This window comes from Oncorhynchus mykiss, chromosome 13, assembly GCF_013265735.2.
Source record: "Oncorhynchus mykiss isolate Arlee chromosome 13, USDA_OmykA_1.1, whole genome shotgun sequence".
Taxonomy (NCBI): domain Eukaryota; kingdom Metazoa; phylum Chordata; class Actinopteri; order Salmoniformes; family Salmonidae; genus Oncorhynchus; species Oncorhynchus mykiss.
The window spans coordinates 23914789-23928700 of NC_048577.1; the positions used below are offsets into that span (position 1 = coordinate 23914789).

At 43.3% G+C, this 13912-nt stretch overlaps 1 protein-coding gene across 1 annotated transcript in view; it reads left to right on the forward strand.

The window, feature by feature from the left end:
• LOC110485113 overlaps positions 1–6870 on the forward strand; it is a 7340-nt gene extending 470 nt beyond the window's left edge. Inside the window, exons 2-6 of the mRNA XM_036939722.1 lie at positions 1–144; positions 224–336; positions 950–991; positions 5999–6296; positions 6515–6870. The exon at positions 1–144 is cut by the window's left edge and continues 337 nt beyond it. Coding sequence (XP_036795617.1) covers positions 1–144; positions 224–336; positions 950–991; positions 5999–6296; positions 6515–6870 — 953 coding nt within the window. The remainder of the gene's footprint in view (positions 145–223; positions 337–949; positions 992–5998; positions 6297–6514) is intronic.
• Positions 6871–13912: the final 7042 nt, after the last annotated feature.

The window sequence follows — 13912 nt, forward strand, 5'->3', positions numbered from 1 at the left end:
GGTCCCTCTCCAACATCCTCCATGTGGTTCAGCTGATCAGAGGCAAACCCAGTCCGCCCCACAGGGGTTTCTATGGGTGTTACGAGGCGTTCGTACCGCCAGTCACGTACAATGCTTATGATGATACCACGAAGAAGACAGGAAGCTGATGACTGAACCAAAAGCGACAGAACTGGAACCCTTTCCCTCTCTGAGAAGTTTCACCAAGTTTCTCCCCATGAAGGGGGCCATTTTACTGCTCAGACCAACCCGGCGATGGTGTTTGACTATTTCGACCAACTCACTTCCTCCTCTGCGTCCAATGAGCTTCCGTCATGGGAAGCAGAGGAGCCAATGGTCAGAGAGGGGCCCTTCAAGTTTGATCCTTTTCAGAGAGAGGAAGAAGATTAGAACAGAGGAATCTCCGAGGGGACTGAATTAGAGGAAGACTGGGAAGTGGGTAACTTGAGTGGAGATGTGGTGGACAATGAATCCCATCTGCCTTTGACTCCCACTCCCCCCATGGTGTTCACTCGTCAGGGTACATCATGGTCAGGGAGGGGTGCCACACAGACCCACACAGCACACCCTGGAAGTGACCCCTCACACCAGCCCCCTAACCTTGAATCCCAAACCCTCGCCACGCACTTCATCTGCTATGCGAAGGAACGTGGATGCCCAAACTACAAATGCCATCCCTCCTACCGAGTCTAACATTGTGCCACACACAACAGATGTGGATGACCACGGTGAGGAGTCTGGCAATAAGGAATTGCTAAAAAAATGACCATGGGTGAGTCTACAGCATCCAGTGCCACTCATACACCCACTGAGACCCAGGATCCCTTTGACCATCTCCCAGACATGGTTGAACCGTTCTTCGACAGCAGACAATATAGTAGGTAGTTAGCAATTTCATTTGCATCCTTTGTCTGTTTTATGAAAACTGTCTTGCATGTTGACTTTGCAGAGAAAGTCAGAAATCACACCGAAGTACCACACTTACCAGAAGGTAAGTTATTTTATTATTAAAAAAATATATATTTTTAATATAGTTCAAAGGCTATAACAAAAGGTGCAAGTCACTCACCTTTGTACAATAGTTATAGAGCTGTGAATGAGTATTAAAGGAGATGCCTACTTTCTGTATTTCTCAGACCACCTATTTGAGGTGGCTGTTGAAGTCAACTTCCTCGTGGCGCCAGAGGAGAATTGGGACCATCTTGTGAGATCACTGTTGATCTCAGTGAAGTCTCTGGTGAGTTATCTCATGAACAATAGAGCCCCACAGTGGAGGTGTCATAATACCCATAAAACCTAGCAGTCTAAACAAGGAAATGGTTCCAATTTGATTTTAGAAACACTTAAAATAAGGGCTGCGTTTCGTGTTCTTACCCTGGTGTGACGTGTTGTTTTTTGGGGGGATAATACATGCTAATACAGTGCCTTCGGAAAGTATTCAGATCCCTTGACTTTTTCCACATTTTGATAAATTACAGCCTTATTCTAAAATGTAATGTTTTTATCTCATCAATCTACAGACGATACCGCATAATGACTTTCCAAATCATGTCCAATCAATTGAATGTACCACAGGTGGACTCCAATCAAGTTGTAGAAATACCTCAAGGACGATCAATGGAAACATGATGCATCTGAGCGTAATTTCGAGTCTCATAGCAAAAGAGTCTGAATATTATATAAATAAGGCATTTCTGTTGAATTAAAAAACTAGAAAAAATGTCTAAACCTGTTTTCATTTTGTCATTCTGGGGTATTGTGTGTAGACTGCTGAGGATTTTTATTTATTCAATTTTAGAGTTTGGCTGTACTATAACAAAATGTGGAAAAAGTCAGGGGATCTGGGTATTTTCCGAAGGTATGTTGATAAAAGTCACCTTTGTCCTAGAGATATACACGGTTATCAAAAGGTCACGCCAGGGCACGCCTAATGTCCACTATGGGGAGAATGAATGGTGGGATAACGAATGGAAACCTTCCCCTGTTTGACAACTAGGCTTTATGGGATTTAGACTGGTATTCTAATAACTTTCTTCATAAATTGATGTTGTCTTAGTGCCATTAAAGTGTTCATACTCCTTGGCTTATTCCACATTTTGTTGTTACAGCCTAAATTGAAAATGGATTTAAATTGAAAATGTTCCTCACCCATCTACACCCAATACCCCATAATGACAAAGTGAAGACATGTTTTTAGAAATGTTTGCTAATTTATTGAAAATGAAATACAAAAATCTCATTGACATAAGTATTCCCACACCTGACTCAATACTTTGTAGAAGCACCTTCGGCAGCAATTACAGCAATGAGTCTTTCTGGGTAAGTCGAAGAGCTTTCCACACCTGGACTGTGCAACATTTGCCAATTAAAAAAAATATATTTTCAAAATTCTTCATGCTGTCAAATTGGTTGTTGATCAATACTAGATTATCATTTTCAGGTCTTGCCATATATTTTAAATCAACTGTAACTCGGCCTCTCAGGAACATTCCCTGTCTTTTTAGTAAACAATTCCAGTGTAGATTTGGCCTTGTGTTTTAGGTTATTGTCCTGCTGAAAGGTGAATTCCTCTCCCAGTGTCTGGAAAAGACTGAACTGGGTTCTCCTCTTGGATTTAGCTTCTTTTTTATCCTGGAAAAACTCCCCTTAACGATAACAAGTGTTCTTTTAACATTATGCAGCCACCACTATGCTTGAAAATCTGGAGAGTGGTACTTGGTACTGTGTTGTTGAATTTACCCCAAACACAACAGTGTATACAGGACAAAAAGTGTTTCTTCAAAATTGCAGTATTACTTTAGTGCCTTGTTGCAAATAGGATGTATGTTTTGGAATCTTTTTTATTCTGTACAGGCTTCCTTTTCACTCTGTCAGTTAGTATTGCAGAGTAACGATACTGAACAAAAACATAAATGCAACATGTAAGGTGTTGGTCCCATGTTTCACAAGCTGAAATAAAAGATCCCAGAAATGTTCCATACAAAAATCTTTAATCTCAAATGTTGTGCACAAATTTGTTTACATCCCTGTTAGTGAGCATTTCTCCTTTGCCAAGATAATCCAGCCAACTGACATCTGTGGCGTCTCAAGAAACCGATTAAAAAGCATGCTCGTTACATAGGTGCACCTTGTGCTGGGGGGACAATAAAAGGACACTAATATGTGCAGTTGTCATACAGCACAATGTCACAGGTCTCATGTTTTGAGCCAGAGTGCAATTGGTATGCTGACTGCAGGAATGTCCACCAGACCTATTGCCAGGGAATTTAATGTTAATTTCTCTACCATAAGCTTCCTCCAAGTTGTTTTAGAGAATTTGGCAGTACGCCCAACAGGCCTCACAACTGCAGACCATGTCTAACCACGCCAGCTCAGCACCTCCACATCCAGCTTCTTCACCTGCGGGATTGTCTGAGACCAGCCATCTGGACAGCGGATGAAACTGTGGGTTTGTACACCAAAGTTTCTGACCGTTTGTGCAGTTATTTATCTCAGGGAAGCTCAGTTGCGTGCTCGTTTCCTCACCAGGGTCTTGACCTGACTGACGTTTGGTGTCATAACCGGATTCAGTAGGTAAATGCTAACCTTCAATGGCCACTGACACGCTGAAGAAGTGTGCTCTTCACAGATTAATCTTAGTTTCAACTGTACTGGGCAGATGTCCGACAGCGCATATGGCGTTGTGTGGGTGAGCGGTTTGCTGATGTCAATGTGAAGTGCCCCAGAGTGCCCCATTGTGGGGTTATGGTATTGTCAGGCTTAAGCTACGGACAACAAACACAATTGCTTTTTATCAATGGCAATTTGAATGCACCGAGATACCGTGATGAGATTTTGATGCCCATTGTCGTGCCATTCATCCGCCGCCATCGCCTCATGTTTCAGCATGATAATGCACTGCCCCATGTTACAAGTATCTGTACACAATTCCTGGAAGCTGAAAATGCCCCAGGTCTTCCATGACCTGCATACTCACCAGACATGTCACCCTTTGAGCATGTTTGGGATGCTCTGGATCGACGTATGATGGCGTGTTCCAGTTCCCCTAGCGACTTCGCACAGCCATTTGAAGAGGAGTGGGACACATTCTACAGGCCACAATCAACAGCCTGATCAACTCTATGTGAAGGAGATGGTGCGCTGCATGAGGCAAATGGTGGTCACACCAGATACTGACTGGTTTTCTGATCCACTCCCATACCTTTTCTTTTTAAGATATCTGTGACCAACAGATGCATATCTGTGTTCCCGGGTCATGTTAAATCCATATAGTAGGGCCTAATACATTTATTTAAATTGACTGATTTCCATATGAACTGTAACACAGTAAAATCTTTGAACTTGTTGCATGTTGCGTTTTTATATTTTTGGTTGATGTACAGTGATTCCTCCTCAGTATCCTCCTTTCACAGCCATTAAACTGTTTTAAAGTCACCATTGGTCTCATGGTGAAATCGCTGAGGGGTTTCCTTCCCCTCCGGCAATTGAGTTAGGAAGGACGCCTGTGTCTTATTAGTGACTGGGTGTATTGCTACACCATCCAAAGTGTAATTAGTAACTTCACCATGCTCAAAGCGCAGTGGCAGATTTAGGTTTCGGCGACATGGAAAGCTGCCCGTGTTGGCACCCAAAAAAAAAGAAATCAACAAAAAAAACAATCGAAATGGTGACATTTGCGCAATCTGTTTTCTATCTCTCATTTGCACGTCACGTCAATGATATGTCACCGTGTGGGACTGTGTCAATTAACCTTGTCAGAGTGGGCGCCCTGATTCTAGTTTGTGAGCTAGGCAGGTTACTGCCTGGGAAGGTCTCCCACTCAGATGTACGAGATGGGTGGGGGTAGGTTGACCTCAGGTCTTCCCACTGGAAGCCCGAGGGAGCGGGGGAATCTATCAAATAGAGGTGCACTAACTTAGTGCAATAGTGTGATCATCAGGTTCTCTTCTTTATAAGTGTTATTCTATCTGTGTGATAGGATTTGTGCAACTTTAGTTTTGTGTTAACAATAGGGTAATAGTGTAATTATTCGATTTTCTTTATTTGTATTTATATACTTGTATTTATATATTTTGTTTTTGTCTTTATCTACTTTTGATATTTGAGTCTTATTTTGTATATATTTTAATATAGTTTTAAATGTTATGATTATTTGTGATGTTCCAAATGTCAGAACAAAAATTTGTTGCAGTTTTTTTTGGGGGGGGGGGTGTTGCCCAGGGTGCCATACTAGCTAGAACCACCCCTGCAAAGGGATGTATGATTTTTTATATATATATATATTTTTTACCCATCTACAAGTACGTGCCCTTTGTGAAAAACAAACACATTCCACTTATGGGTTTGTTTGTGTGTGTGTGTAGGCAGGCAGGCCAGTGATGACAATCTCTGTTAAACTAAGTCTGTAACAAATCAATGTGTAAAAAGACTGTATATGGCTTTTGATCATTATTTACCATGATTGGACTGGTGCATTAAAAAGGTTGGTTTGCTACATTTTGTAACCAAGAGCTCCAAATGTCTGTCTTGACTGCAAACAAGTGCTTGTTGTATTTTTACTGCATAAAAAGGGGTTGTTGGTACTGTTTGAAAATAGTTGATGGATGAAATGTATTTTTGTTGTTGTTGTATCAACAGGTTGAGTGCAGGAGTACTTTACATCCTCTGGCTGTACATTGGGGGTGGGCCAGAAGGGGTGAAGGTTCACAGGACCCTGCACCCGGCCCTGCAGGAGCTGTTAGAGGGTGGTTAGCCCCCGGGGCAGCTCAACACAGGGTGTCATCGTCTCTGTATCCACCGCTGGTAGGTCTCAGTTTCCTCCCCCAAAAATATACATCTGTAGCTTGTTCTTTTGCACTGTACTCTGCTCTTTACTCATGGCACTAAAGGTTACTGCAGAGGTTTAAAAGATATTGTGTTGTATAGATATAGTATAGCCTGCGATTAAGTGTCCTGAATTTCATTGTATTTGTTTGACTTTTAAATAATTGATTTGAAGGGATTTAGTTTCATATTGAATCACTCCATTACTCAACCTTACTTTTGCACCCTGTGTGTGTCTGTCTCGGATGTGAATGAGTGTGTGACCCAGCTGGTGCTGTGTGACGTCAACGCAGAGTGTGTGAACCGCTTTGGTTCCTATGCATGCCCATGCCACTCCGGGTTCGAGGACATGTCTAGGCTGGGCTCAGGAGGAACCATTTGCGTGGACACCAAGGCCGCTGGTGTGGACCGCCACAATAAGTCTACGATTACGGTAGGTCAGCATAGTCCTGAGCAGCAGCACTGTAACACTGGTACCTCGTAGAATTATTGTTCTCTGAAGTTTAAGGAAAACATTAGTATGACATTGGTTAGTTCAAAATCAGTGGCACTGAAGTTGAAAAGTTAGACCACCACCCTAACATTCCCTAACATTTTAGGTAACCCTAACAGAATGTTAAACATAAAGTTGCATGGTTATGAAGGTGACTTTGCACTAAGTCAATAATCCTTGCCTAACCTTTGACCTTAGGCTGTACTTCGGAACAGTCCAGCGGGATGATCAAAGGCATCTACGTGGTGTGCTTCCTGTTCAGCTTCCTCATCCTGCTGCTCCTCTGTACTGTGGGCGTGCTGTACCATCGCCACCACTGGGGGGCCTTCCTGGTCCACTGTCGGCGCAGCAGCCTCGGGAGCATCCACCCTCCTGACTGCAAAAACCGTTCCAGCCGCACCAACTCGGAGTTGCCCCCACCCGTATGGCGCCCTAAGGATGGCTGGGCTCGCCCTAAGGACTGCTGCCCCTCGGTGGACCTGCCCTTGCTGCGCTTCAGCCCCCTGCTGCCTCTTGATGGGTACATGGAGCCAGGGGAGGGTGTCAAGCTTTGAGGAGAAGATTGCTTTGTAGTTGTCCTGAATGTGCAATGAAAACATTGACTCTATTCTGGGCAGGTTGACTTCACTGTTTCATGAGTTCATTCTTTGCCTTTCCTCTCATGATGAAATAACTTATTACTGTAGTATGACATTATCTTTGTGTGTAGTTTGGATGTGCTATATGATGTATTCTTTTGATCATTGTTTCTAGTATATTTCAGTAATTGTCATTTTCCATGATTGGGAAGATTGTCTATGCTCTCCACACAAGGGGATTCATTGCATCTTTCCTCCCAAAACAGCTTCACATCGATTAAATAAATGTTAACTTGGCTCTAAATTCCTTTTAATCTTTTTTATATTGAAATGCGAAAGTACAATTTCTGTGACAAAGTAGGCTACTTTGTTTCACATGCAGCAGTTGGACTACAGGTATACTGCTGTTTAGCATTAAGGCTCAAAATAAACTTAATTTCTTTACTGGTGAGGGGACCAGGCTACAGAAAGCAGACCATAATAAATAAATAACCCATGTCGTAGCGCACCTGTGCAATATTACGCCATGTCGTGCTTTTCCCAGAAGGTGGCAGCGGCGTGATAGGAAGTGTCTGGGGGAGAGAAAAAACTCAGTTTGCGACTGGGTTAAATACAAAGTTTGTTTTCCTCTGTGGTTCTTAGACATGTTTTCAAAAACAAGGGTATTCTGAAAACGTAAAACGAATACAGGAGCAAAGGCAAGCAAGCCCCCACCGCCGGAGAATAGACGAGGAAACCGTAAAAAGGAGCCATTGTGCCTCTGAAAGATGCTGAAATTCTACACGCCCGCCCACCTAATCTCAGAAATGTTAATCCCCAGTCTCTGTAGGGGGGGAAAAAATGTAGTGGTAGATTGTATTTTTGTCGTTTTGAAATGGCACGGTGTCGAACTGTACCCTTTAATTTGTTACACTGCCAAAATGCTATGCAAGGAAATTGCATAATGATAAAGGTCGCTGACTGAATTTCATTAGGCTGTAGATTTACCTGCTCTGTTCAGAGGCCTAACCAGGTAAACGAGCCAAATTATTCATATTTCAGAAATGACATAGCATACTGCCTGTAGGGGTATTTCAAATTGTGTAGCTAGGCCTACTAAAATTCCTTGCATGATTCACCAATGTCCAGAGTAAAAAATAAAAGAGGCTTACCTTTCACTCAAAAGTGCTTTGATTCTAATTGGAGTGTAAAAGCAATGCCACATGCCTGGCTGAGAAGTTTGACATCCTCCTTTACTCATGATATCACTGCCCTAATAAAGACAAACCAATTACTACAATATGGCTGATAAGAGAAAAGTGCTCTTTTGAAGGAAACAAATCGCTAATGCATTTGAATGGTAGAGAAGCTAACTCAAGTTACGGGTGGGCAGACAGGTCCCTATCTGAATTGTTGCTATTGGATGAGGAGCAGTTTGTATCTTATGCAGGCGGGAAGTACGTTTAACAGGCTAATCTTTGGCCGGCCAGGCGGGGTGGGGAGACGGGGTGGTCCACCAAGTCCAAACCACATTAATAGGCTTACACCACCTAATCCAAGGCAGTGTGCTGTCACATGGGTAGTCTGCTGACCTGACTTCATTTTATTGCAGGGCACTTTGCTCTTCAGCCCCTTTTGTGCTCAAACCCGCTCAAACCCTGTGCTCTTTTCAGGAGTAAATGTCCCTTTATAAAATTCCCGGTCCTTCTCCTTCATGTCCGTGTTCAAGGGCTGGACATGAAATGAGACTGTCACTGTGATGTGTAGACTAGACTTACCGCCGCAGTAGTCCTCCAGCCCCGAGGCAGTACAATTTGAACAAACTGCCTCGAGCCGTTCCATCAGAATCTCGGTCTCTTTCTTTAGGGGCTATGACACATCGACAGTTATGCACAGCCTAACAGCTAGCCTAAATGTAAACTAGTAGGCTATACATGATAACATTTTGGTTGGAATGGGTTTCAAGCTTGATAATGGATATGGGGGCCTCATCTGAGCCTTTGATCCAACATATTGTGTGTGTGTGTGTGTACTTCCTGTGTGTGTTTTAGTGTTGTCTGTGGTGGTCTGGTAGGTGGGGGACAGACAGATCACTCCTCCAGATGTGCTCTCAGCATCTGCTCTTCCACTGCTGCCTCCCTCCCTCGCCCCACGCTGGTCCTCCCCCTGTGAATCAGATGCCAGGGCCCCTGAACCTGGGCCTTCTTTGTTGCTGCTCTGAATGCATCTCATGTCCGCTAGGTAGAATTGGCAAGGACAGCGGGCTCTGGGCAGCGATCCACAGGGCAGTAGGAAGAGGTGACGCCTCCGGCCGCTCACAGTGGGCCCTCTGGCGGAGCCGGGGGTCGAAGAGGTCACCCCTCCCTGTGGTTGGCCTGGCCTGGTCCCCCCCTGCCGTCCACCGAGTCACGCTGAGCTCACCTGTCTGCCAGGCAGCGTCATCTGGCCATAATCCCCCCCCCCCATCCTCTCCATCCCCCCACCTTCCTCTGCTCAGATGCATTGTAACAGTGGGTGTGAGACTGTTCTGTTAAGAATAGGGGAGTGGCCATCTCGTCTCTATGCGGTGGTTGTACTCAGGTATGTATTTTCTGTTGCTTGGCTTTAAGTGGTTCTGGCTGCTCTGAGGTGTTCCACGAAATGGTATTAAGAGGTCTCAGACATAACTTGCATTCACCCATGAGCTTGACCCTCAGGGGGCACCAACAGAAGGGTTTGTATGATATGACTGTGATGATATCTGCAGTGGTATGTTTTACGGACCTAGACTACGGTATATAGTAGGGGTGCTTCTACACCTGCATTGCTTGCTGTTTGGGGTTTTAGGCTGGGTTTCTGTACAGCACTTTGAGATATCAGCTGATGTAAGAAGAGCTTTATAAATACATTTGATTTGGGTGTACGCTTAATGGAAATAACTGTGTATTGTAGCACTGGTTACGATTTGGGCCAACGTTGCGGTGCTATGTTTCTGTCCGATGCTCACTGGTATCTGTATGGCTGAATGTCAGGGCCATTACTCTTAACGGTAGCCATGGGAGACCCCAACTGGGAGCCATGTGATTACCTACACTACCATTCTAAAGTTTGGAGTCACTTAGAAATGTCCTTGTTTTTTAAAGAAAAGCAAATTTTTTGTCCATTAAAATAACATCAAATTGTTAAGAAATACAGTGTAGACATTGTTAACGTTGTAAATGACTATTGTAGCTGGAAACGGCTGATTTTTTTTTTTGAATATCTACATAGGCGTACAGAGGCCCATTATCAGCAACCATCTCTCCTGTGTTCCAATGGCACGTTGTGTTAGCTATTCCAAGTTTATAATTTTAAAGGGCTAATTGATCAATAGAAAACCATTGTTAGCACAGCTGAAAACTGTTGTTCTGATTAAAGAAGCACTAAAACGGGTCTTCTTTAGACTAGTTGAGTATCTGGAGCATCAGCATTTGTGGGTTCGATTACAATCTCAAAATGGTCAGAAACAAATAACTTTCTTCTGAAACTCGTCAGTCTATTCTTGTTCTGAGAAATGAAGGCTATTCCATGTGAGAAATTGCCAAGAAACTGAAGATCTCATACAACGCTGTGTACTACTCCCTTCAGAACAGCACAAACTGTCTCTAACCAGAATAGAAAGAGGAGTGGGAGGCCCCGGTGCACAACTGAGCAAGAGGACAAGTACTTTAGAGTGTCTAGTTTGAGACGCCTCACAACGGACGCCTCACAAGTCCTCAACTGGCAGCTTCATTAAATAGTACCCGCAAAAAAACAGTCTCAACGTCAACAGTGAAGAGGCGACTCCGGGATGCTTGCCTTCTAGGCAGAGTTCCTCTGTCCAGGGTCTGTGTTCTTTTGCCCATCTTAATCTTTTATTTTTATTGACCAGTCTGAGATATGGATTTTTCTTTGCAACTCTGCCTAGAAGGCCAGCGTCCCGGAGTCGCCTCTTCACAGTTGACGTTGAGATTGGTGCTACCTGCCCGAATGCATACTGTCAATTGTAAAGTTTGGTGGAGGAGTTGATGACATTATTCAATGACATTATAGACAACTCTGTGCTTCCAACTTTGTGGCAACAGTTTGGGGAAGGCCCTTTCCTGTTTCAGCATGACAATGCCCCTGTGCACAAAGCGAGGTCCATAAAGAAATGGTTTGTCAAGATCGGTGTGAAAGAACTTGACCGGCCTGACCTCAACCCCATCGGAAAAAAAATGATACTGTTGTGCTCATTAGGTTTTGACGGAGATCAAGTGGACCCCAGTTTCATTCAAAGAGTTTTAGCAATCAAGAAAAAACGTAATAGTATTTTTGGTGTGTGGTAGTGCAGTGGTTTGTCATTGGCATTCCACATTCAGATGTTTTATTACCAAATAGGCCTACTACTGTACAGATTCAATGGGAATAAGATTCTGGTCAACAGATGCAGCAATGTAATGCAGGGATCTGTAAGGCTAATGACACTCTGGTGCAAGTCTAATCCAGAATATGAATCATTAACTGCCAGACAGAGCATACCGTTGTCATTATTTCATATTTCATATTTTAAAGCACATTTATGTGTGAAGTGGGATTTATGTATCTTTATAATTAGACTAAACTTTCCATTTCAAGTTGAAGACTTGGTATTATACCTCCTAGCTAGTGATATTCCATTCAAGGTGTGGTCTTAGTGATTTGGAGGCTCCAGGCAGGGGCCAGTCTGAATGTGCCATGAACACAACCAGTCATGATGTTTTCATCTGATTGTCAAACAAATCACTTCAAAAGGAGGTTACCTTCGCACATTCATCCAAAATAGTTCCAGCATCCGAACAGTTCACCTGCCAACTTTCCTTCAATTCGCAAGTGGCTGAAAATATCTCGCTGGACAAAGCATCTGAGCGAGTGAAACAGCGCCACTGTCATACTATATGTTGTCCATATACTGTATCTGATGCATATATCTGATACTGTCTGGCCAAAAAGAGTTTGACATGCCACTCTTTTTGGCCAGACAACGTCGGATACATGGGATACACATACACGTCCTCTCGAGGACGATGGCAGTATTATCTGCAGCACCTGTGTTTTTTACTAAAGAAAAGTGTTAACTTTAAAACATTTCTGTTGAAATGAAATCTTCTTTTCCTTTTCTCTGCTCCGCTCTGACCAGCACCTTATTGCTGCAGTTTAATAGCAATGAAAGTCACGTTTGCCATCGTATCGCGTGAAACAGTGAATGGGAACTCTGTCGCGGTGGAATAGTCCATTATTATTATTATTATTATTAATGACACATATTTCTACTATTATGAGAAAAACTTGGATTATATTAATATTGTTATGAAATGTATGTATATTATTTATGGAAATAAATGTATTGATCTATTATTAATTATTATCCAACTGTATGGATTAATTTACTTTTTTGGGGGCCTTTTTTGTCGACAATGGGGTCTCATTAACCTGGTTACAGTGGCCAGGAAACCCCCCCCCTCCCGACCCCATTTCCTTGATTCCACTGGTTAGCCTACTTGTATACGTTCAGGGAAAGCTTTGTTTAACTGTTGAGTCATACAGTACTCCTCTGTGAAGGATTTGTTTTACTGTTGAGCCAGATACGGTACTCCTCTGTGAAGGATTTGTTTTACTGTTGAGCCAGATACGGTACTCCTCTGTGAAGGATTTGTTTTACTGTTGAGCCAGATATGGTACTCCTCTGTGAAGGATTTGTTTTACTGTTGAGCCAGATACAGTACTCCTCTGTGAAGGATTTGTTCTACTGTTGAGCCAGATACGGTACTCCTCTGTGAAGGATTTGTTTTACTGTTGAGCCAGATACGGTACTCCTCTGTGAAGGATTTGTTTTACTGTTGAGCCAGATACGGTACTCCTCTGTGAAGGATTTGTTTTACTGTTGAGCCAGATACGGTACTCCTCTGTAAAGGATTTGTTTTACTGTTGAGCCAGATACGGTACTCCTCTGTAAAGGATTTGTTTTACTGTTGAGCCAGATACAGTACTCCTCTGTGAAGGATTTGTTTTACTGTTGAGCCAGATACGGTACTCCTCTGTGAAGGATTTGTTTTACTGTTGAGCCAGATACAGTACTCCTCTGTGAAGGATTTGTTTTACTGTTGAGCCAGATACAGTACTCTTCTGTGAAAGATTTGTTTTACTGTTGAGCCAGATACGGTACTCCTCTGTGAAGGATTTGTTTTACTGTTGAGCCAGATACGGTACTCCTCTGTGAAGGATTTGTTTTACTGTTGAGCCAGATACAGTACTCCTCTGTGAAGGATTTGTTTTACTGTTGAGTCAGATACAGTACTCCTCTGTGAAGGATTTGTTTTACTGTTGAGCCAGATACGGTACTCCTCTGTGAAGGATTTGTTTTACTGTTGAGCCAGATAAAGTACTCCTCTGTGAAGGATTTGTTTTACTGTTGAGCCAGATACGGTACTCCTCTGTGAAGGATTTGTTTTACTGTTGAGCCAGATAAAGTACTCCTCTGTGAAGGATTTGTTTTACTGTTGAGCCAGATACAGTACTCCGCTGTGAAGGCTTTGTTTTACTGTTGAGCCAGATAAAGTACTCCTCTGTGATGTTGTCTTTTTCAGTCTGGGTGACTCCCTCACAGTGAGTCGGTTAGATGCCATGTACGGACGGGGTTAGATGGAACACTACGTGCCTCTCACCGTTCTCTGTCGGGGTCTGACGCCTGCCTTTGTTCTCTGGGCCACAGTGACAGTGGACTTCTGCAGCTCTCTGTTTGTGGTGGAGCCAGTGGTCTGCTCCGTTAGGTGCACAAGGGAGCCACAAAGATGGAGTGACTTTACCTGTCCGGTGTGTCAAGAGACTAGTTAATGAACCTCTGCTTACACTGCAGCTGCAAGCCTCGGCTTGGGTGGTCAACATGTCTGCCCTCTAATGCCCACATTGCTGTTTCATCATGGATTATCATTTAACATAAATATACCATAGTAGGGCAATGTTCAGCCATCTTGTCAAAGCAGAACCTGCCCCCCAGCAACAGTTATTTGGGGATTTTGCAGTT